At 41.3% G+C, this 22,680-nt stretch overlaps 1 protein-coding gene across 5 annotated transcripts in view; it reads left to right on the top strand.

Annotated features, from left to right (window-relative positions):
• Positions 1-864: 864 nt before the first annotated feature.
• Positions 865-22,680, top strand: part of EPB41L5 (erythrocyte membrane protein band 4.1 like 5) — a 57,498-nt gene continuing 35,682 nt past the window's right edge. For 2 of the 5 annotated variants that reach the window (XM_051787016.1, XM_051787013.1), the window contains exons 1-7: positions 1,131-1,271; positions 1,994-2,178; positions 11,813-11,917; positions 17,153-17,195; positions 18,268-18,385; positions 20,878-20,922; positions 21,215-21,267. In XM_051787016.1, the coding sequence (XP_051642976.1) occupies positions 1,999-2,178; positions 11,813-11,917; positions 17,153-17,195; positions 18,268-18,385; positions 20,878-20,922; positions 21,215-21,267 (544 nt within the window). In that variant the 5' untranslated portion in view covers positions 1,131-1,271; positions 1,994-1,998. Of the gene's footprint in view, positions 1,067-1,130; positions 1,272-1,330; positions 1,791-1,993; positions 2,179-11,812; positions 11,918-17,152; positions 17,196-18,267; positions 18,386-20,877; positions 20,923-21,214; positions 21,268-22,680 lie in introns of those variants that run through there. The other 3 variants (XM_051787017.1, XM_051787015.1, XM_051787014.1) reach the window with 3 other exon arrangements.

Genomic DNA, 22,680 nt, shown 5'->3' with positions numbered 1-22,680 from the left:
GGTTTCGTTATGCCAATTCCTCTGCATGGCAGGTGAGTGACTGATTATCTCAGGCCGGGATTGAGAGCTGAGCGTAGAAAATGCTGTGTTATCGTTAGCCAAAGTCTCTGCTTTCCCAGCCTGTTATTTATCCTGGGATTTTTAAGGAATTTGGAGCTCCTTTACTCAGAGCTTTGTCACTGTTATCTGGCACTATGCACGCAGAGTTTATATTGCCTTTCCTAAAGTTTTCCATTTGGAGATCTCAGATACTGGCTTGGACACAAATATTTATGTACTAAGGAAAACACAGTGAGGTCCAGCCCTTTGTAATTGCTGCCAAGGAGCAGGGCTTGCCCCCGGGACTGGAGTAACACCTAAGAGAAGTGACAGAAGTACCGCGGATCACGGAGACGGGCTGTGCTGGTGTTTTTGAAGGACCTTAGAATACAAACTGCGTTTTGTAGTCGCGAATCTCAGTGTATTTCAGTGTATAAGTAGTAACAGTGTTCGTTGGTAGACGGCTCTGCTTTATTTTAATACACTGCTCCCGCTGTCCTTGCAGGCAGTGTTTGAAGAGGCGCTTTTCTTCTAGACTTAATGGTTTAGGCTCGCGTTTGCCTGAAGGTTCCAGTCCCCGCTGGGCAGCCGAGGGCTGGTCACAGTCCTGGCCGAGCCGCGGAGCCAAACCTCTACGACACGTCAGCAAAAACTACAGAAACTGAGCGAAACAATTCGAAACGAAACGCGTGCCCCCGCCTCAATTCCCGGCGGGCTGCCCCCGCTCCCGGCGCTGCCCCACCGCTCCCGGCCGGTCCAGGCTCCCCCCCCCCGGCGCAGCACGTGGTCCGCGCCGCGCCCCCCGCCCCCCGCGGCGGCCCCTCTGCCGGGCGAAACCACCTGGCACGGGAAGGGGGAGCCCCTTCGCCACCGGGCTCCGCCCCGTTAAAGGGGCGATGGCCGCCCGGCGCGGCGGCAAGCATAGCGTTCCCTCTCCCGTCCGGCTGCCGCCTTCCCTCCCCGCCGCCCGCCGCCTCCAACCCCGCGCCCCGGCTCAGCGGGAGAGCGCGGCCGCGGGAGCCGCCAGGTGAGTGAGCGCGGAGCGGAAGGGAATGGCCGGCGCGTCGCCGCCCGTTTAAGGGCCTCCCACGTCGCTCCGCCACGTCCGGCGGCCCGGCCCCTCCCGGGGCTCCCTCACCGCCCCTCGCCCGCCCCCGGGGCCTGGAGGAGCCGCCGCGGGGACGCTCCCGTCGCCCGGGCTGCGCCGCTCCCGCCGCGGGGCCGCTCGGCAGGTGAGGCCGCCCGACCCCCGGGGCCGCCGAGCGGGCGTTATGTAAGGGCAGGGGCGGCCGAGCGGGGCGGCGGCCGCGTCCCGGCTGGGTCCGCCCGCGGGGTCGGCGCTGAGTCTCCGCTGGGCTCCAGGTGTTTGTTTGCCCGACCCGGAGGGGCCAGCCCGGCGCCGGTCGCAGCCCTGGCGGGACGGGAACGGCTGTGCCCGAGAGGCGCTCGGCGGTCCTGACGGAGCCTTCCCTGTGGGAAAAACTGCACGCGCCGCTCCGGGGCGGGAAGGGGTCGCTTATCGCTTGTTTTCCATGAGAGGTGGAGTGTGCCAGCCAGGAAAGTAGCCGGTGGAATGTAGGGCTCAGTTGCTTTCCAGCTCTCAGGGAACATCCTCGCCTCTCTGGAGCGTGAGGGAGCGTTTGTTTTAGGGGAAGATCGCAGATAATTGCGGGAGATCTACGCGATCGCTGGTTTTTCTCCTAAAAGTACTTTTAGATCGTCCCGAAAGAGTCACCCAACCACCGCTAAAGGTTTGAGCTGGGTTGTTTTTTGTTTTGTTTTGTTTTTCAAAAGTAGCCGAAGACTGAGGGTGTTTAAACCAGAGTGGAACATCTGTTTGACTCTCCGACACGTCTTTATTAAAGTCTGGTATTTTCTAAGAACTTTTAATGCAGGCTATTTTTTTTTTCCTGTAAAAAGCTAACATGTCCTCTTTCTCTCTTGGATTTCATAGCAAAGATGCTGAGTTTTTTCCGTCGCACGCTGGGCCGGCGGTCCATGCGGAAACATGCGGAGAAGGAGCGGCTGAGAGAGGCCCAAAGGGCCGCCACCCACATCCCTGCGGCTGGCGATGCAAAATCCATCATCACCTGCCGAGTAGCGCTGCTGGACGGGACGGACGTCAGCGTGGACCTGCCGGTACGAGCGATGCGAGTTTGTTTGTTAAATACAGTTGGCTTGTGTCAGTGTGATTGTGGTGTTCGCTGTCTGCACAAACAGCACAGCTATTTGCCGTTGCAGGCTTGGTGTTCGCCAAGTTACTGGTCGTTAAAAGGTGCTGAAAGAATAGTTAACCTTATCATTCACTGAAACTAGAGTGTTTTGTTACATGCCTTCGAGCCTTTGAACGCTTTCTAGTGTGTTAATGTAGTTGTTGTGCCAAGGCTTAACTCAGAGAGAGTAACGTGGGATGAATTGGATTTTCTTTTTGGTGAGCTATCTATCTTGAGAAGGAGGGTAAATCTCTTGGTATAACTGTTGAAGAGCAGGGATGAGCAGAAGTATGAGCAGTAATTTCTGTGTGGCTTTTGTTTGTCTTGGTTCTGTGTCAGAGATGGATGCAGTTTTTAACTCTAACTTGAGAGGGGAGGGGAACAGGAAAAAATCTACTTCCTTCCCCTCCTCCGGGCAGATTATAAAGCAGGGATTGTCACATAGCACAGTGTTTTATTGAGAGTGAGGTGTTAGCCACTATTTTACATTTCTAAAGCTTCTTTAATATGCACGTGCCTGTTCTGCTTACCTAATTATATACCTGGTTTTGGCCAACAGGATGAGCAGTAACAACAGAAGCCATGTGCTCTGTTTTTCCATTACCATGTGTTATAGTTGTTAGTGAGTTGTTTTGAGCTCCAAGAGCTGAGCATTAGGAATTTAGGAAACTGTGGATCTGCGAGACCTGACTAGTTCCATGGGATTTTGGCTGCAGTCACAGGGGTGCTGGTGTTGGAACTGCTGACTAGAAAGAACATGTGGAACAGGCAGTCTTGAAATGGCTTTTCTTTCTTCTCTTTCTTATTTTAAGTGCAATTCTGGAGTGTTTGGGTAGTGTGAGGAAGTCAACTTTTTGATGTAGTGAGCAGAAATTACTCTTGTGATATCCAGAACCCCAAGTAATCTAGAGTTAGAGAAACCCTTTGGCATCTTTATTTGCAAAATGACTATAGAGATAGGTGTTTATAGAGGGCAGTAAAACTAATTTGTACATCTCTGAAGCAATGTAATGAACATATCCAGTGGTGCTTAGTGCCTAGGATGTTTGATTTGAGGCCAGGAATGCCCACAAACACTTTATAGCAAGAGTTAACATTTAAAAAGTACTCAAGTTTAAATTGGTGTCTTTACATAATCAGAGCAGTAATCTTTGGAGCTGGAGTTGGCTCTGTAGGCAAATTCCTGGCGGCTCTAACAACATTTCTAAGGCTTTGAGGAGCATAAATTGAACCCGAAGAGGTGTCACGACCTGCCACCTGGACTATAAAATATAGACCAGGGTGTAATAGCAACTATTTATTTCTACAGGAAACTTTTTTCACTTTTGCTTTTTCTTTTATACACCAATATAAAACCTTGACTGTGGAAATCTAAGTTATGAGTAACAGTACCAAATATGCTAAATCAATGTAGCCAGATGCTGTAGTTGCAGTGCATCGTCAGTGACTGATATGTACCAGTTTCTTTGGTGGTTAAAATAAAAGTAGATTAAATGTTTAATTTCAGATTCCTTTAAGTGTTTACTCTTGTTTCTCCACGTGCATCGTTCATATTTTGGGGTTGACTCTTAAAGAGGAAAGCAAGAAAAGGTAGGGGAACAGGGGATGAAGTGTGGGGTACAAAATCTTGGCAAAACAACATTGCTTTCCAAAATCTAAAGCTTAAATTAAAAATACACGTGTATATATATTTTTTCTTTTAAAAAAACTTTCTTTGGGAATCTTTGTCCTCTTTGAACTACGACCTTTTCCAAGACTGGTTCTGCTACTCTGTTGGCAGTAGATTTGCTTTAAAATGAGCTCTTTATCTCAAAGAGGTGCTCTCTGGTCTGCCAGTTCAGTTGTGCACGCTCCCATTGTCTACCTAAGTGCTGTGAAGTTGTTTTATTAAAAAAAAATAAATAACAAAGTTTTTCCTAAGAATGAGTCACTTAGCAAACAGGTTAGTTCACAGCCAGGGAAAGAGTTGCCTTGGCAGGAATGAGTGCCATACCTTTTTAAATCCATGGCTACGCAGATACTTTACAGTGGCATAAGTTGTTGCTGCCACAGGAAGAAGAGATGTTGCTTTCGTTATTGCGTTTGTCCTTGTTTTCGTGTACCCCTTGGCAGAAGAAACAGTTTTTTGGCAGCCAGGCAGTAAGCTAAGTCAAGAAAATGCTGTGGCTGAAAATAATCGGTATAATTTTGTTATGTTAGTTTCCAGCTGGAGTGATTCTGCAATCTGGTTCCCCATGTGCCTCCCCAAATGTGGTGAGGAAGCATTTAGAGGTGATACCAGGCTTAAGATTGCTTAAAATGCTCTTGAGCTGTATCCTTACAGTCAATTTGCTACTGAGAAGAGTATTCAATTCATATGATTGAATCTGAGATTGCTGAATTTCTGTTTAAATTAGAAAAAAAAAAGACAAGGAAAAAGAACCCGACCACAAGGAACACTTAAGGCAAACACACTTCAGAGTTTTTAAGCACCAAAGACTGATGATTTACGAATATTGACAATGAGACAGAAGGGACACATTGTAAAGGATGCATTTGAGATTTAATTTATTAAACACTGAGCCAGGATTTGAGCAGTAACTCTGCTTTTTGTCCACTGATCTTATCTCTGGTGTCTGTCAAACCACTTAATCTGTCTGCTTTTCTATTTCTTCTGTTGTTTTTAATTACAAAACTGCCTGACTTGAACCGTTCATCAAAGCCACAGTTGTACACAACGCATAGACTGGGTTCTTTTTAAGAATCTACTCATTTCATAGCCGTGTCAAAGACTGAAGAATATCAGTGTCATGTATACTATTTACTGACACTTTGGTATGTTCAAAGTGGGAGGCATGAACTTCACACCAGTTATCAGTGTTCTTTTGGGGCAGATCGAAAGGTGTCAGGTTTTTTCCCACACCTTCCTCTCAGATGTAAAGTTGTGTTTTGACCTGGTAATTTTCCTCATCTGTTACCACTCTTTTGAAGCTTTATGTTTGTCCAAATGCATTCAGTGATTTTGACAGAATTATCTGCTTAGTGAAACACTAAGAAGCTTATTATTTTGTTAATCTAGAAAAAGTTTGTATACAAAAGATGCTGGTTGTAACTGCTGCTGTTGATGTTCATTATACATTCTGCTTTACTGTTAATTTGCCTTGTTCAACTTGGATAAAAGTTGGGTTATGCTTTTTCTTCAAATTTTTTAAGATCCTTGGGTGGAATGTTTGCTGAGTGATATGAGTGGTGAGAGGACAAGAACTCGTTTGCTGACATCCCTTATCTTACTGTTAATCCTGTTCCCATGTGAAACTAAACTCATCTTTCCCCACTGAACCTCTGGAATTCCCAAAATTCAAAAGCCATGGACAGCCCTGGTTTGCCACCTGAAGAGTCCATCAGCTTAGTCATACCAATCTGGTCTCCCAGGGAAACCCCTCAGCCTCTGGAATACTGGTTATTCTGGTGGTCATGGTTTGTGGGGAAAGACAGGTTAGGGGGGAAGCTCGTAGCAGTGTTTTTCCTTGAAAGCTGTTTTTCACTGGGGTCACTGACAGCTTGTGAAATACTTGGGAACAAAAATGTTTGTTAAGAATTTCAAATAAAGTTCTGTTTTGAGTACTAGAGATCTCCAGAGGATTTTTAAATCAAAATATCTTAAGACTGAGTATTTGTTGTAGAGATAGTCAATTCTATGCTATTCATAACACTAATTTGGAGAGGGAAAAGATAACGTAGATAGAGAGGAGAAAAGGTAACATAAATAAATACATACACTTGGAATATGCACCTTTTTTAAAATTAGTGGATTGCTTTCTGTGGAGAAACAAGGTCAGCTTACGATAGTGACAGATAGTAAGTACAGGGTCTTGTAGAAGCAGCACTGTACTTTGTGGAAGCCAGGGGTGTTTCGGTAAAAGAAGCTGACCCTGCTTAACCCACAATTTACATAATCTTCTCATGGATAATAGAATGTTAATTGTATTCCAGTTTCTGCAAGTGCAACCTAAGTTTTAGGTAAAAGCTTCTTAGTGGTATAAGATGAAAGACACGAATTATGAGAATGGATGCTCCCTGAGTAGCTTTTCATCTTGGAATGTTCCTTACTTATGCATGCGTGAAATTTGATATGGAGATTGCAAAACGAGATGTTTTTGTCCTTATTATAATGAAGTATCATTAAAACAAGGTCTTGTACAAACCAATCCAAGAGCTCTCTGGAAGAGTGGAAATGAGCTGTTTAGAGTTGTGGAGTACGGAATAAGATAAAAAAGGTCTGTATTTGTAGTGATTATTTTAAAAAAAGAAATCTATCTGGGAAGCAAAAATCATTAATGAGTGCCAATGGCTTTTTGTTTGGAGAGAGATGATCTGTGTTGATCTGACTACAAGATCAGAGATGTATTATGATACTTGATTTTACTCAGTAATCCACTGTTTTTCTAAAGAGCTTTTTGAATACTTACGACCACTTGATGAATATTTGAAGCTGTAAATATGAAATACATAATGCTGTTTGTCGCACAGATGCTGATTAACAAGAAAATCTAATACTACTAAAAATGTTGGAAAATCAGTCATCAAATAAAATGAGTACTCTGAGTGTTCAAGGGTGGCTTTTAAATTTTCAAAATAAAGCTCAGCAGACAGACGTAGTAAGGACACAAATATTTGAACATGCCCCTATGTGTGTGTTAAGGCTATAAAGCTTTGGATTAAAACTTTTTTCCCATGTGGTCTTTTGTCTGAAACTATTGATGTGCTTTTGAGGGTTTGCTTAAACTACTGAAAGGCCTTTAGGGAACTGAACCTGGACAAATCAGTCCTGAGCCGAGTGTTCTGAAGCAGAGGTGCCATCTGTGTGCTGTGAGGGGCTCCAGCTGTAGTGCAGGGTGATCCCTTGCTTCCTGGGCTGCCAGATTTAAATGCACAGTGAGACTGAGTGTAAGACATAGGCAGGACTCGCTGAGTTGTTTGAGCACATGTGAGCAGCTGCAGAGTCACAGGCTGCCTGCCCCGGGTCCTGCTGGGAGTCCAGGCTTTTGGGGTTAGTGGCAGGTGAGCATTTCAACCTTGCTGCGATCCGAGGAAGGGAGCAGCTGGAAGCAAGCTGTGGTTGCTACCAGAGTGAATCGTTTGGCCTGCAGTGTGCTGCCAGAGTGTTTCTGGGGATGGTGCTGCAGGCCAGTGTAGTTGCCTCAAGGTTCAGCATTCTTAACTCAACAGTGTAACAGTGAATTTTGTCTGAAGCCCTGCTTTCCTGCTGAATTGCCCCTGCAAAAGAGCTCAAGGACTTGAGGCTCTGGAATACTCTTAATCAGAGTGCTCCTGAGAAACCTGCAGGTGGAACACCAAATAAAACTGAAATGTTTGAGAATATACTGCAGGGAGGCATTTAAACCCTAATGCTGGGCGAGCAGTTTGGGTATATTCTGTATCAGAAAGAATTCAAAAATGGGGTAAATCAGCTGGAAGATATAAACTTTCAGGGAGATGAAACAGAGACTTCCACAAAACAAACTGACAAGTATGAATGTTTTGAGTCTTTGTCTTTTTATGTAATAGGTTCAGTAAGACTGAGCACAGTACATTAAAATCCTTCTACATAGCACTCTAATAAATGGACAGTAATGATGGGTATTGAAATCAATTCTTTATAAAGATTTTTGAGAAATGCCTTTTTCTTTCTCCGGAGAATAACAGAATAAAATGTTTAATCACAAATGATTATCTTTCTGTATTTGTGAGAGGTTGAGTAAACAGAAGAATTGATAAGCTGTGTCTCTGGAGGTAGAAATTCTCTGCAGCCTTCAGGCTGCAAGGCTTTATATTCACAAGAGTATATGGCACATGTTGTCAAAGATGGGAGATAAACCAGAGAGAGAAGCAGAACTGCTGTTTTGCTGCCAGTGGCATCTTTAGATGAAGGAGAAAATTGGCTGGGGAGTTTGGAAAAGTTATTTGAAAGACTAGTGCTTGGAGTTTGAGGAGAGGAGCAGCTCCATTTGTAGGTCAGTGCTTAAAGCCCTAAGAAGATCAGGGTGATACAAATAATGTGTACTTCTAACACTGCCTTTGTAAAGATAAGGGATTTTGACCCTCCAGTTCTCCAGCAAACCTTAATGGTGTTAACTATAGACACCGTTTGCATGATATTGAGATGAAATCTTTTTCCTTTAAAGTTCACTGTTGGAGCTTTCTCATGTTTTTTTTTTTTTTCCCCCGAAACATGTTGTTTGGGAGAAGGGGATTTACTTCATTTAAAAAGTGGAGAGGCTCATCTGCTGCTTCCGCACTGCTCTGGTCTGCAAACATGCGGAGGTGACATCCTAGCAACTGAGTAGCTGTAAATTCTGAGTGGGGATCCATCTCTGCCCTGGGTGTGTGTAAACAGGGTATTTCTAAGGAAACTGGTATGCATATGAATGGTAACCCTCCTGATAAGTTGACAAAAACTAGGAAGGGAGGGTTTTGCTATTCGACAGCTACTGGATGCAATGGCTGCTACTGTTAATAAGAAATATTAACTTAATCATTTAAAGAAATCTTCTGAATGAAAGGAATGCTCCAAAACCACAAGGGATACTAAGTCACCATGAAGGTAATGTCTATTGATCTCTTTTTTTCAGTTTGTCTTATATAGGGACTTCCATTTCTTCACAAAGAAAAGAAATAAGTAGGAGAAAATCCTTTTCTGATAAGCATTTTAGTTAGTAAATTAACTAGGTGGGCGTTTTGGTTGGTTTGTTGTTGTTTGTTTGTTTTTTTCAAGTTTTAGAAAAAAAGAGTTCTCTGTGATTAAAAACCTAATAAAAACCTTAAGAAGTGAGCTGTTCAGCTGGTGCCCACCCAGCACAAGCTCTCATGCCCAGCTGCTGTAAGCCCGTGTTCCTTCACCAGTGGTGGTCTGTATTGGCTGCTCTAGTGCTGAAAATGGCTTTTACGTCAGTGAGGCAGGTTGTGAGAGGAGAGTATAAATGCTGCTCTTCAAGTTTTAGGCAGTGACTGAGGTGCCTGAGTCGAGGTGGATGTCTCCAAGTCACCTTATCCCGGCAACGAAGGGACAAACCAGCGCTCCAGGGTGAACACCCAACCTCGGTGCTGAGTTACCGGGGTTAAGCCCGGCCTTTGTAACACCTACTCAGCCAGCAATTGCAGTTATTAAGAACAGCAGGAGGTGTCATTAGGACGTAGTTGGGAGCATCCCTTTCATTCGGGGAAGGGGGGCGGGGGCCATGCGATTCATACCAAAGTAATCAGAAGATGCTTTTATCTCATTCCACAGTGTGGCAAAACCACTAGATATATAGCCTTATATATATATATGATATATTTTATTGAAGTTTTCCTGTTGTTGTGAAGTGGTTACTGTTGCTTCCTACAGAGAATAGCAAAGCGTGTAAATCAAGTAGTCAGGTTTTACTGAATTGTAAACCCGTGAGGAGTTTAATCTGTGCCCAGAAGGGAGGACCAGCCACTGACTGGACTGTTTGTGAGTGGAGTCGTTAATAGTTCATCGATAACCATTAAGCAGTTTGAAAATATTTGTCCTTTGAGAGTAACCTGAGCTCTGCTGCAAGGAAAAGAAAGGGGGGGGGGAGCACGTGGGGTTAGCGGCAGGATAAGTGTCACTTAAATGGAATGTTGCCGTTAAAAATTAGGGCAATTTTTCACAAGAAAATGTGTCTTTTTGTAGTGTAGCTTTTTAAAAACACTTGATGTCGCAGTTTCATTGAATACAAAGAAACTAATTTTGATTCCTAAAAATTGACTGGTTACAAATCAATAATATTTTTGCCTGCCGTTTGTTTAAATATAAGGAGGAGAGACTGCAGTAAGTAAAGAATGTGTGACACTTTTGCTGACTTGCACCAAATACAGTTGGTGATGATTTAGTTCACATGCAGAGCAGTACATAATGAACTCCATGTTGACAGCCCTGGTGATTTAAGTCAGAAAACAAGTAGCCTTGCAAATCTTTCCACAGCCGATGCACTGCTTCAGGGACTTTCTCCCACATTAGTTATTCTGGATCCACTTAGTCTTCGAGTCCTCTGCTGAGATGACCGAAATGGTGAACACACTGTGAAACTAACTTGATGCTACAGAAATTTGGTTCTAGTTGTTGGTAGTCTGAGATGGTATGTGCAGTATTCCAGGCTTGAGTCAAAGTGCTCCTGTCACCAACAGGGAATTTGGCTGAGATAGCTGGTTAATTACAGTTTTAAAAGATGACCTGTTGAGGAATTGAGAAGGATCTAAAACATTCTGCTCAATAAGAGCAGATTTTCCCCTAGTTTTAAACAAGGTGCAGAGAGCTTCATGCAAAACAGTGTTACTGTGGCAAGTGCTGAATTTATTTCATTTGTATTAGTATGAAGTAAACCAGTGATTAGGATTGCAAAGCTAAATATAAAATGTTTGAAGATCAGGGTAGAGGAAGGTGGCAAAAATTACACATGCAACTTTACTTACTTAGATATTACTTGCTGATTAAACCTGATTATTTCTGAGAATATGAATTTGGCTGACCCAGAATTTTAAGAGTTGGACTAAATCTGCTAATTAGTTGCTCACTAAAAATATGCTTAGAAAGTAAGCCCATTTCTCAAGTTGTGAATGTATAAATATTGGGATAAAAAGATTGCAAGATGATAGCATTATGGAAATAAAGGTATCCTTAAGCTTCTTGCAGAGTAAGCCTAAATTCTTTCTGCATTTCTTTGCATTTAAAAATATTTCTTTTCAACACCATGACTTGTACTCCAACTTACTAATTTATTAATGTGTTTTATTACATTTAGACATCTTAGGTATAACTGTTAAACTATTTTTTCTGTTTATTGCTATAAAAGAGTTCATAGCATGAAAAATGCATACTGTGCAGAAACTTCTCGGTGCTACTTATATGCCTTTTCTTTAAAAAGAACTGCTTAATTTTTTAGATCATCACTGTAAAAATGATGTTTCCTTGGGGGCCAGGGCTAAGTTTTTTCATAAATTATGTATGAGCATATGTGGTGGCTTTTTGTACCTAGAAGTGAGTTTTATGAACTTAGTTTTGTAAATGTGTTATCTAAGTAGTATTTGTTCAAGTTGCTTGCCCCAAACTATTACCTGGTAGCTGTTAAAAGCACTTGCTAATGGAATGCTATATCCTAATTCAATAGGCTTTGCTACCTGCTTCAAAACTGGTGAATTGCCTAGATATCAAACAGTAGTAAATTCATAAGCAATTTCCTGTACTTGGCTCTGAAAATTTTCCAGTGCATTAGTTATTGCAATTGTACTAGCAGTGTTTCCAGTTCTGTTGAATTTCAGTGAGTAAGGAGATCCTAAGAGGGGAAAATGATAAAATGGTATTTTAACACTCTTGTGCTTCCTGTGGGGTGTACATTTGCCTTTAAGAAAAACAACCATCAAAAAATATGAGGGGGAAAAAAGGTCCATATTGTATTTTCAGAAGCTAAATTTTGTGATTCTCCTACTACTGGAATTAGAATAGAAAGTATATCTAGAAGAAGGTAGATACCACAATAAACCTGCCTGATGAGTACTGAAACCTTTTATATTTTCAGAAAAAAGCCAAAGGCCAGCTGCTGTTTGAACAGATCATGTATCATCTGGACCTTATAGAAAGCGACTACTTTGGATTAAGGTTCATGGATTCTGCACAAGTGGCGGTGAGTAGCAATGCTCTTTGTTTAAGCAACAGTCTAAAAGTTAAATCTTAATATTGACAGAAATCCTATAAGAAAGCTGCCTTTTGCAAGTTAAGTTTTGTGCAGAAGCTTCATGGTGTGTTAGTTTCAGTGTCCCTGAGTTTAATTCCACCTTCAGCACTAACAAAGTACAATGCTCTTGTCTCTTCCTTTCTTGTCTTTCGCGTGTTTTTGTTGTCACTGGGCAGGCTGGTCCAGCAGGACCCCAGAGCCTGGCATCCTCTAGAAACTCGTGGTGCTGCTGATGCAGAGAGAAAGGGGCAGAACTAGATGCTTGGCCCTTTGTTGTTCTACAGAGTGGAGAAAGGTTTCCTTTGCCAATGCCATCAACGTTCTCGTCAGCAAAAGTCATCTTGTTAATGTTTGCTTGCAGGAGGGGAATACTTTTGATTTGTTCAAATTAGTTGTTACTCAGACCTACAGCTAGAAACTGTTGGGAAGATATAGGTGTGTTTGTATGTACCAGACAGTTTGAGTAGAGGGTTCTTCCAAGCCCTCATTTGATTGTGTTTTATTGTGTTTGTAAAAATGTGAAGGGTTTTGACAACAGAAGCAGAGCATTGTTTGTCAGAAACAACCACAGTTCTTTCACCTGGGGGCTGTGCAGTTTTATATAGGTTCTTCTTAGAGCCAAGTACTTAATCCTACCCACAAGGATAGCTCCAAGTTAAGTGAACTGTTAGGCAAGGAGTGTTTTTTTCTCTGTCCTGCATCCCTATAACTTAAGCCTGTATTCACTTAGCCCAGCACCCCCAGGTAGAATGAGATCTGAGTTTTCATACTGTATATGTCAATCTTATTTGTTAGATCTATGACCTAACATTTTCTGTTTTTCAAAGACACTTCAGAATTATTTCATGATTAGGATGGCAAAGGGGAAGCACAGGCGGTTTCTGCTGAGCCAAACATCTGAATTGTACAAGGTCAGCATAGAAAATGGAGGACTTATATTCCTTTACTTATGTGAAGGTCCATGTCCAGAACAATTTGAAGGTGATCTCATAAGTGTTACAGCTTTGTACAATGGCAGAAAACTCCACAAACTTGAATCTTTGAAAGAAGCTTTGGACACAGTACCCTGCCCCAAAACACATTTATAACCTGGTGGCTTCTTTTCAAAGAAGCAATCAGATTTTATATTTAGCTTGTAATTGTAGAGAACATTCTCTTTAGAGAAGATCACTGGTGATCAAGATCTGAAGCAAACTTCATGGCTAGTGGGATTAACTGTTGCTGGGCTGCAGTTCCCAGTAGTGCAAACTGGTCTTAAACCTCTTACAGAACAGAGACATTTAACACTAAGGAGGAAAAGACCACTACAGTAGTGGAGGGATGGCATTCAGAACCATGCATACCAATAGAAATGAGAAAACAGCTCATTGCACACCATTTTATATTTATAAAAATCATGTTAATTTTGTTAAACCTGTGCAGTCCAGGATGTTGGGTATTGATAGTGAATGACTCCATTCATTTATCTTTTTGTACCTGTATGTTTTAGGTATCCTGTCTTCTGAAGTATTTCCACATCTCTAGGATCTCATAGAGTAGGTTAGTTTTAACTGGTGAAACTATCTGTATGATAAATGTTTTTCTCCTACTGATGTTAGCAAATAAGGCCATTGCATCTTGAAATGGGGAAACAAGAGTTAATCTTTTCTGCCTCAGCAATGGCTGTTGGCTTGCTTTTGTCCAGCAAATTGTTACTTCCAGTCCTGACAGCACCTGATTGAGTATTTGATACTGCACAGTCTACCAGGTACAGGGGATTTCGAGCTTGGTTTGCTTCCTTTTTTTAACTATCTGTGACTGAAAAGCAGCAGAGTAGAGATAACAATCTGTTTAAACTGGACCTTAATGATGTACTGTGTATAACGAAGCAGAAAAGACTGGATTTTGCCAGAAGAGCTGAATGCAACAGCCAGAGATAATTAATTGCTTTGAGAAACGAAGAACTGTTGCGATAGCAGCCATTCCTGCAAAGAGGAGCTGGCGAGTTCTAGCAGAAACCCAGTCTGCAACTGGAAACAAAGACAGAGACTAATCAAGTGACTTGTCAAAGATTATCCAGGAGACCTGTTAAATAAACAGTGTAAGAATCAAGTCCTTACTGTGGACAGAATTGTCCATTAGCTCCGAAGGAGTTAGTCTTTCTGCTACCCCATTAAATCTAAGTATATTACTGAACTAGCTAGTTACACTTGCTGACATGAACTAGCAACATGTAGTTAAACAAAAATTTGAGAAATTTCCCACTTGTCTTGACTACAAATGAGTTTTCAATGGATCCATTTTGAACACTAAAGGATTGCTTTTTTTTTTTCTTCTTTTCTGCTACTGAAGTGGTCACTAGTTTGAGTTTATGATGCACTGGGGCTTGGGGGGAACACAGTATAAACTCTTCCTGACTTTTTGGATTTTAGTATTCAAATAACTTTTTTAAAGAAGTTCTTGAAACAGTTAGTTGAATTGAATGAAAGAATTGTTGTTTTCTTGTGATTTCTGTGTTCTTATAGTCTGATGGTTAGGAATGGATTCCCTCTTCCAAGTAATGGGCAGGAGATGGCAAAAAGAGCTGTTTGCAAGGTTATCCACCATATATCAGACTTGGTCTGGCAGCCAAGGGAACAGGTTAATTTGAGTTACAGTGAACAGTGCAGCATGTCCAGTGATACAAAAGATGAAGATTCCTGGTAACTTGTTGGGCTATTGGACTTTTCCTCCAGCAATGCTTGAGAGGCATTCTAGTGCTTAAGAGGCACTGAACATTCAAGCAAATTTCTAATGCAAACCCACAGGTTGCAAGCATGAGGTACTTGCTTTTCCTAATCGAATTCTAGAACACATTGGTTTGTTACTCTTGCAGTTTTATTTGATGTAGTGCTTAATGCTGAAAATTATTTGCATAGCATTGCACTAAGTATGAACCCATTAATTCCATAAAGTATGGGACCAGTTTTAGCCTCACTGTCTTATTAAACAAACCTCATTTACACAAACTTTTTGAAAACCCTTGCTGGGTTGAGATTTTGATTTTTTTTTTTTAATGTGATTTTTTCTTTTCAATTTCTGCAGCAGCAAACTATTTTAGTAAGGACTTCCAGTACCCTGTGCAGTCTGTTGTTTGTATTGCCTTCTGTTTAGCAAACTTTATCTCTGGATTTCAGCAGTAGACTGTGCTGAGCAAACTCTCATCAAAAGTAAACTTTTTTTGCCAGGTCCACTTGAATTCCATTTTAATCACTTAGAATAAATCTCGAATTTCTTGACGTCTGTGTCTGTTCACTTTTGTGTTGGTTTGGTGGTTTGTTTTTTTTTGTTTCACCCCCACCCCCATTTTAAATCAGTTCTGTTTCCCTTCTTCCATGCACACCCTCACCATTCAGACAGAGCTCCTGTGAGCAGCAGTGGTAGGAGCCGAGCAGAATGAAGTGCTATCGGTGCCTGTCGTGGGCCTCTTGGTTGCCTTCCCATGGAATGTGGAGGAGATGAGAGAAAACGGGAGGGAGATGAAACAGGCGGGCACAGCCTGTCCTGGAGCCTAGAAAGGGCTCTCTTTGTCATTCCTGCATCTAAATCACCTGCAAGCCTCCAAGTTGGTAGTTTGTATATTTTTGTGGTGGAAGAAGGAGTAAGCAGGCTGTCTCTTACAGAGAGTTTATGGAATAGGATAAAAGGTTATGATTTTCTGAAAGAGAAGAATATCACTCGACTTCATTTCCCTGATAGTGTAAGCAAAATAGACGTAAATATTTACTTCATTCTTCCTTTAGCTTCCTACTTTATTTAAAAAATTTATTAGATACATTTCAGATAGCTTTCTGTAGCCACTGTGTTTTAATAGGTAATGAGAGTATTTTCAACTGTGTGCACAGCAGCAGCAGATGGTTCAGTTGTTCTGATCTGCAGCTAATAGAGCAATCACTGCACATCCCAGCTGTATTACAGGCTGACTTCACACACTCTCTGCAGAAGGCAGGGCTGTTCTGAAGACAGGAATGTGTTTGCACTTGGCATTGCAACCTGAAAATACCGGTTCTTTTTCATACTACTGTTGCTTTTCTGTCCTCTATGGGGCCCTCTGTGAACTTCATGGCACATAGTTTAAAAAAAGGAGTGTTGCCAAGTATATAATTTATCTGTATTAGTTGCAAGGTGACATTTGGGATTGATCAGATGAGGTGATGTTCCCTGGGCATGGTGAACTATGCAGGACATGGTGTGTTAGGCAGTTTGCTCTGGCTGTTGAGTCAATGCAATTATGTTGAATTAGGGTGCCGTGTTTCCTGTTTAACTGAGTCACCTCTTTGGAGGAGGGAACTGTTGGCCATGCACAGCATTGGGAAGATCTCTCCCACTAGCCATGTGTTAGATTTCCAGCTTTTACTTCTGGGGTAAACTCTCCAGCACTGTGATATTATACAATTATTTTGGGAAGCATAGTGTATATGTGTAGGTGTTTCTCTCAATCTGCCATCTATAGCTTCTTTTTCTCATGCTGTTGTACACAGTAGAAGTGAGGCCATTATTTTTGCTTCATGTGTAGTATATAGCTTATAATGAGCATTAGTAGGTGAGGCAGTAACTTCTATCCTCTCGTGATAGTTGCTAAAATGTCACTTGTGAATAGATTTTTGAGAATTAGGTAGAGCTGAGCCTAATGGTGGGACATAGATGGCTTTGCTTTTACTGCACTTGAGTCATCTAAAGAAAATGCCTGGAAGCCAACAATATTTATTTTGTCTCTCCCCTTCCTGCCTCAAGTAAACATCGCACACAACTGAGTGCCAGAGTCTCCAACTATGATTTATGCCTCTCTTGCACATTGTCACTGGCTGACCTACTAACGTGTGAATTAAGTGTTTGTTTGGACAGGATGAAAATTTTAGTGAAGTGGTTTGTTAGAATGGTTTTCTTTTCTTTTAAGTAGAAAACACATTCTCGAGGACTGACTTTAAATAAGGTACTACAGGATGTTGTTCAAAACTGACATTTTGCATTATAAACTTTGAGCAAAAGAATCTTCAGTGAGCACAGAGAGAGCTGTGAATTGTGAAAGATTTGGATTAGATTGTTTTAACAAACTACTTGTTATTCCAAGATTGTCTTCACTAACAAATAGGGGTTTCTTTCCTTTTTTGTTCTTTCTGGGAGAATTCTTAATTGATAATTCAGTGAAATTAATTTATTTTTCAGCATTGGCTGGACAACACAAAAAGCATTAAAAAGCAAGTTAAAAGTAAGTGTCCTTTCCATTTTCTCTTGGGGTCTTGACGTACAGGAAGCACAGAGTTGGAATGGGTGGTGGGGGCAGTGTCCTGTGAGGGGTGATGAGACCCAGTGACAAAAGCCCCTCATGGTGCTCCTGATTGTTTATTAACCTCTTCCCTCTGTAGCTCATATTGCTTTATTCTAATGTCCTTAATTGAACATGTTATAGGCTCATTAATTATAGTTAAAGTGGAGTCAAGACAGCTGAAGATGTTTTAGTGTTAGAGATTGTTATCCTGACTGTAGGAAAATGTGTCTTGGAGCCTCCATCCCTTGGAGCAGTCCTGAATGCCCGAATCTGTGTTCAGTCCACCAAGTACTTACCTGCTGCACAAGCCTTTAGTGTGGCCTGGTTGCTTCAGTGCTGTGGCTTGGGTAAGCTGTGGCATTGGCTGATTGTTGTTTAGCAGTTTCCTTGCTCTGCACTGTGGGAAGTCTTCAGGGACTTGTGGTGCTGTGTTAATACAACAGAGGTTTTGGAAGCACTGAGAAATTCCTCCTGTCAAATGCAAGAATCAGCAGAGCGCTGCACATTTTTAAAGAACTGTTAATCCATCCTTTTGCTGAATTAACTCTTTGCTTTCCAGAAAAGATGATTCTTCAGTAGAAGGATCTCTTAAGTCCCCATAAAATATGTCTAAACTTCTGTGGAATAGAAGGGCCTGAGATGTCAGCAGTGAGTATTTTCCAGAGCCCTGGGAAGGTGTTGCAGAGACCAACAGCGTGCCTGAGGGTTTAGTCAACTGCAGAGCCAAGATGCACAGCTTTCTTGGTGATGGATAGTCCTTAAATATAGGGATTAACCTAGATTCATGTGCTCTTGGCAGGATGAGTCAAGTTAACATGATATGACTGTTGGGTTGACTTGTAACTTTTAAAACTATTTCATGTGCATATTTGTGTCCTTTCACCCTGATGTTCTTCATGGATTTCCCTGTCACAAAGGAATTCCTGCCTTAAGACTTTGTGGTAGGACATAGCCAACCAATTTCAGTCAGGTTTTGTGATGTGATTCTGTGTAATAGACATGTCTCATCCAGTAACTGTTACTGCTGTCTTGAATGAATTCTGCTTCGCAGTTGGCCCACCGTATTGTCTGCATTTTCGTGTAAAGTTTTACTCATCAGAGCCCAATAATCTACGTGAAGAGCTAACAAGGTAAGAGGGATTTTACGTGAGAGAGAGGTACCCAAATAAGGCCAGGGAAATGCTTTGTGGTACTTATTGAAACAGTTGTATGATGTTTCAGAGAATTCCTTAGAGCTGCTTGCTAACTTGGCTTTTTGTAAATGCTGCCCTCTTTTTGTAATGTACCTATCTTGAAATGAATGAGCTGTGACATAAAGAGCACTAAATATTTATATATTACTTAATGCACTGTTTTTCATTAGACAATTCTGGCAACTGATCTGAGTAGCTTATACACAATGGACAGAGGTTCTTAGTGAAGAAAACAGACATTACTGCTCTGTCTATTCTTCTTAAGCTGTATTTAGTTTCAACTGCATGCAGTCATCCTGTCTCTAGGCAGAAAAGCATTGAATTGCAAGTTAGAGATTCTCTTTGGCAAAAGTGAAGTTCAGTGAGCATTTCATTGCTTGTGTGGTCTCTGTAGAGTTTATGGAAAGGGAAAATAGTGTTTTACTGCCATGTTGACAAGTAAGTTGACAGTTCTGTATGTGTAGGGTTGTAGTATCAGGTAAGCAGCAGTTTCTCTTGATTAAAGCATTTTACAGATCCATTTGTAGTACTGCATTTCGTGTTGGACTGAGACATACTTGGGGTATTTTGAAAGAGAATACAACAAACTGTCTGCAGTATAAATCTATTACAAAAGGTGATGTTTCCTTGTATTGTTGCCACTGCTGCTGATCCCTTAAGTTATGTTTTTGTGATAGCTGTGGACATTTAATACCCTAAGCCATTTGTAAGGGCATGAAATGTATTTGTTGTTCAGGTTTATGTCTGTGTGGATCTTCAATCTGCACTTTAGCCAAATCCCTGGGAGTGCTACCAGGAAGATTATAGTAGCATTACCCCTTACAGCCATATGTACCCTTTGCAACTTCATATTTACATGTGGTAACATAATGTGATAACTGCTGCTTTTTAATGCTTTCCTGCCGATCTGAGAAGAATGTTTTACTTCCCCATTCATGTTAATAAATAAACATTTAACTCTCTTTAAAAACAGTAACTGTAAACAAAATTTGGACCTACATCTGTATCTACCACTGTGAAATATTTTCATTCACCTTGACTGAGTTCTGCCAGTCAGACTTTGCTATACAGGTTTTACCAGGGCAGACCTGAAACCTGAGGGCTTTTAAACCCTGTCTGCCTGCTTAGCTAATCCCCCCAGAACAGGAGAGCAAGTCTTCCTTCTGCCTTGAGACAGTTTGACACCTTAAAGAAGCAGAAGCAGTGGGAAGCAGAGCTTTGCTATGGGGTATCACTGTCACTGGGGCCTTTCTGAGGGTTCTACCCTTGTGCAGCAGGACACCCAGCTGGAGCCAGTTTTCAGCTTCCAAGGTGCAGCTTGCTCATGTTCTGTGGCAGCTTCCCTTCAGATGCTGCCAGTCAGAGGTCATGTAACACAGCATGGGAAGTGCTTGAATTGTTTGCAAGTGTTATGTGGCTGATAAGCACATACTGGTCACACCCACTGTACACTGTGCTCATTCTTTCCATATCTAGGGTCAGTACCAAACAAGTGTATTCCCCATGTAGGGGCTAGTGTTCAAAAGGCTTTGGAATATAAATGGTTTGGCAAAGTATTTGTGAATTTCTGTGGGACCTGTAGGAAAAACACCTGCATCTGTTTTGTGTCTGTGTGTGTAAGTATGAGGAGACACAGGCACATGTTGAAGCAGAAGCATTGTCTTTGGTGTTGTGTAAGGCTTCTGGGCATCTGTGCTAGAATTCAGAGTGGATACCATCACAGATCCCAGTGCTTTATCCTTGATGAGAGCTCTTCTCTTGTCAGAGGAAAGCTGGGTACTATAATGGAGCAAAGGAGCTGCTCTTTGTGGGTATTGGATTGGAAGAATTGGTGTTGCACACCAAAGGGATTTGTATTCAATATTCGCCCAATTTTTAAGTGAGAAGAGTACAGAATAGGCAAGGCAATGAATGAAAGCTGGCTCTAAACAGTAAAAAGTTGGAAAGGCCACAACCTACTCTTTATTTTTTCTCACTTTGCAGTCAGCTTTTTGGGTTAGATTTTAACTAAACAATCCCTATTAGAAGCATTTATTTTTGTGAGACTTTAAAATAACCATTCTCTTATGAGATTGGTATGCCTATGAATAATGAAGGAAATGCGGAAGATGCAAGTCGGGTTTTGCCCAAGTAGGAACAAAAGAGAAAAAAAATAATATTTACTTGGGTATCCTGTTTCTTTTTCGATGCAACACTGTAGTTCAGCTTTTGACAACTTCTCATTTTGGGTTTCCTTCATTTGAAATCCATGCAAAACGCACATACCCAACTGATGAGCCTTGAAAGGTCATAGTACAGTTTCTATAGTCTTGAAAACCCATGTAAAGAGTAGAAAACATTTTTGTTTGTCAAGCTCTAACTTACTCCTGTTGGCTGAGTGACATATTAGAACTATTAGTCAATGACTTATTTCTTATTTAATCCTGCAGGTATTTATTTGTTCTGCAGCTGAAACTGGATATTCTTAGTGGAAAGTAAGCAGCCTTTTAAACAATACAGTGTGTCTAGCATGGAATTTATTAAACTTTTATTTGATAATTAGTAAGTTTTTCTTAGTAATGTTATTTTTTCTCTAAAATACTACTTTTCTATGCATGAATATCAGCAGAGGAATGCTTAAATAATGTAATGCTTGTCTCCTGGTTATTTGTTAAAAATCTACTAATTCTTTTTCATTTTCTTATCACAAACATTACTGTCAGTTATATAAGTTGTCTGCTAAATAATGTCAGTTCAGGCTTTAACAGTGCATTTTTCGTACGGCAGATTGGAATGTCCTTTTGACACAGCCGTCCAGTTGGCAGCTTATAACATGCAAGGTGAGTAGGTACAAGAGGGGAAGGATGAAGTTTCATGAGCAGCTCTTATTAACTCTTTTAATCTGTCCTTGTTAAATACAGAAAATAGATTCTGCCCAGACAATAGTGATCCAGTGTGAAACACAGCTCTTTTTGATTGTGGCTATGCTGAGAGCATATGCAGAAAATTACTCAATTTCTCTGAAACAGAACAAGGAGGTTCAGAAAATAAACAGCTTTGCCCTAAACTTGTTTTCTCGAGTGCTTATGTGCAAACCTGTCCACTTTCACACGAGTTATGAGGTCTACAGTCTTCCTGAATTGCTTTGATGTAGTAACACACCTCACTTTTATTTCATTGTACGATTTTTTTTTTGTTGTCCAAATGAGGTACAAAATTGGTTTTGTTCTGCACTCGGCTGAAAAGTCCTGTATATAAAATATCAGATTTTGACTTCATCTTATTTGTAGGAACATCTTAGTGCCACATGTCTCGTGCTCATACTTGAGCATTCACGGTTGAACTGCGCTTGTTGATATTTCAGACCCTTGTTCAGCCACAAGACATGACATACTGTCTTTTTTCTCAGCTGTATTGCACCATGCTCAAGCCAGCTGAGACTTATTAATGAGTTGTCTTTAACTTTTGATTCCAGCTGAGAATCCAGCATCCATGGCTTTGCTGAGAGCTGTGTCTGACCCTAAGTTGCTTTTATAGGTTCTACATCACTGATCTTCCTGGCCAGTGTCTTCTGTTGTTTGGATGAGGGTGTGATTTTAACAAATATGAAGTTTGCTGTGGATTCAAGCAGGGAAGCTCACAAAAGAAAGAGGCTTGAAGTTTTACAAGTGTCTGCTAGAGTAGGCTTTTGGGTCCTTATTGGAGTATATAGATATATGGCCTTATTCAACCCAGTTTGAGTCTGCAAAAAATCCTGGAACCTCTGCTGTAAAGCTGACGTACAGTCCTGTCTGATGAAGAGGCAATTTGGAGATGTGCCATGTGTTTGTGCTGCACAAATTCTCTACACCACATTCATCTTATAAATCAATGCACTGTTGTACTTACTCTGCAGGAGTTAGGTAACAGAACTAAATCACTGAAATTCTTTCTGCTACAAGTATTTTCCAAAACACTTTTTTTTTTTTCAGGCAGGAACTCCTAATGGCCCTAATCATGTATAGGTATAGAGAGCTGGGACTAAACTGTGAAGCTACCTGCCTTTTTAACCTGCTCTTTTGTGCGGAATTAAAACAGTTAGAATACATTCCATGGTTAAAAATTAGCATTGTTAGAGCCTTAAGATACAGGTTCAGTGAAGAAGTTTTTGGAAAAACAAAGTGATCTAATTAGGCCATATGTCCGTTGCTTTTTTTGCTGGTCTTTTCTTTCCTCTCTCCACAATGAGGTCCGTAGCAGGGCTTTAATCTTAC

This window comes from Manacus candei, unplaced genomic scaffold (genome assembly GCF_025592945.1).
Source record: "Manacus candei isolate 608988 ecotype Guabito, Panama unplaced genomic scaffold, ASM2559294v1 h1tg000023l, whole genome shotgun sequence".
NCBI lineage: Eukaryota > Metazoa > Chordata > Aves > Passeriformes > Pipridae > Manacus > Manacus candei.
The sequence above is the reverse complement of the archived record's forward strand: the minus strand, read 5'-3'. Positions and strand labels throughout refer to the sequence as shown.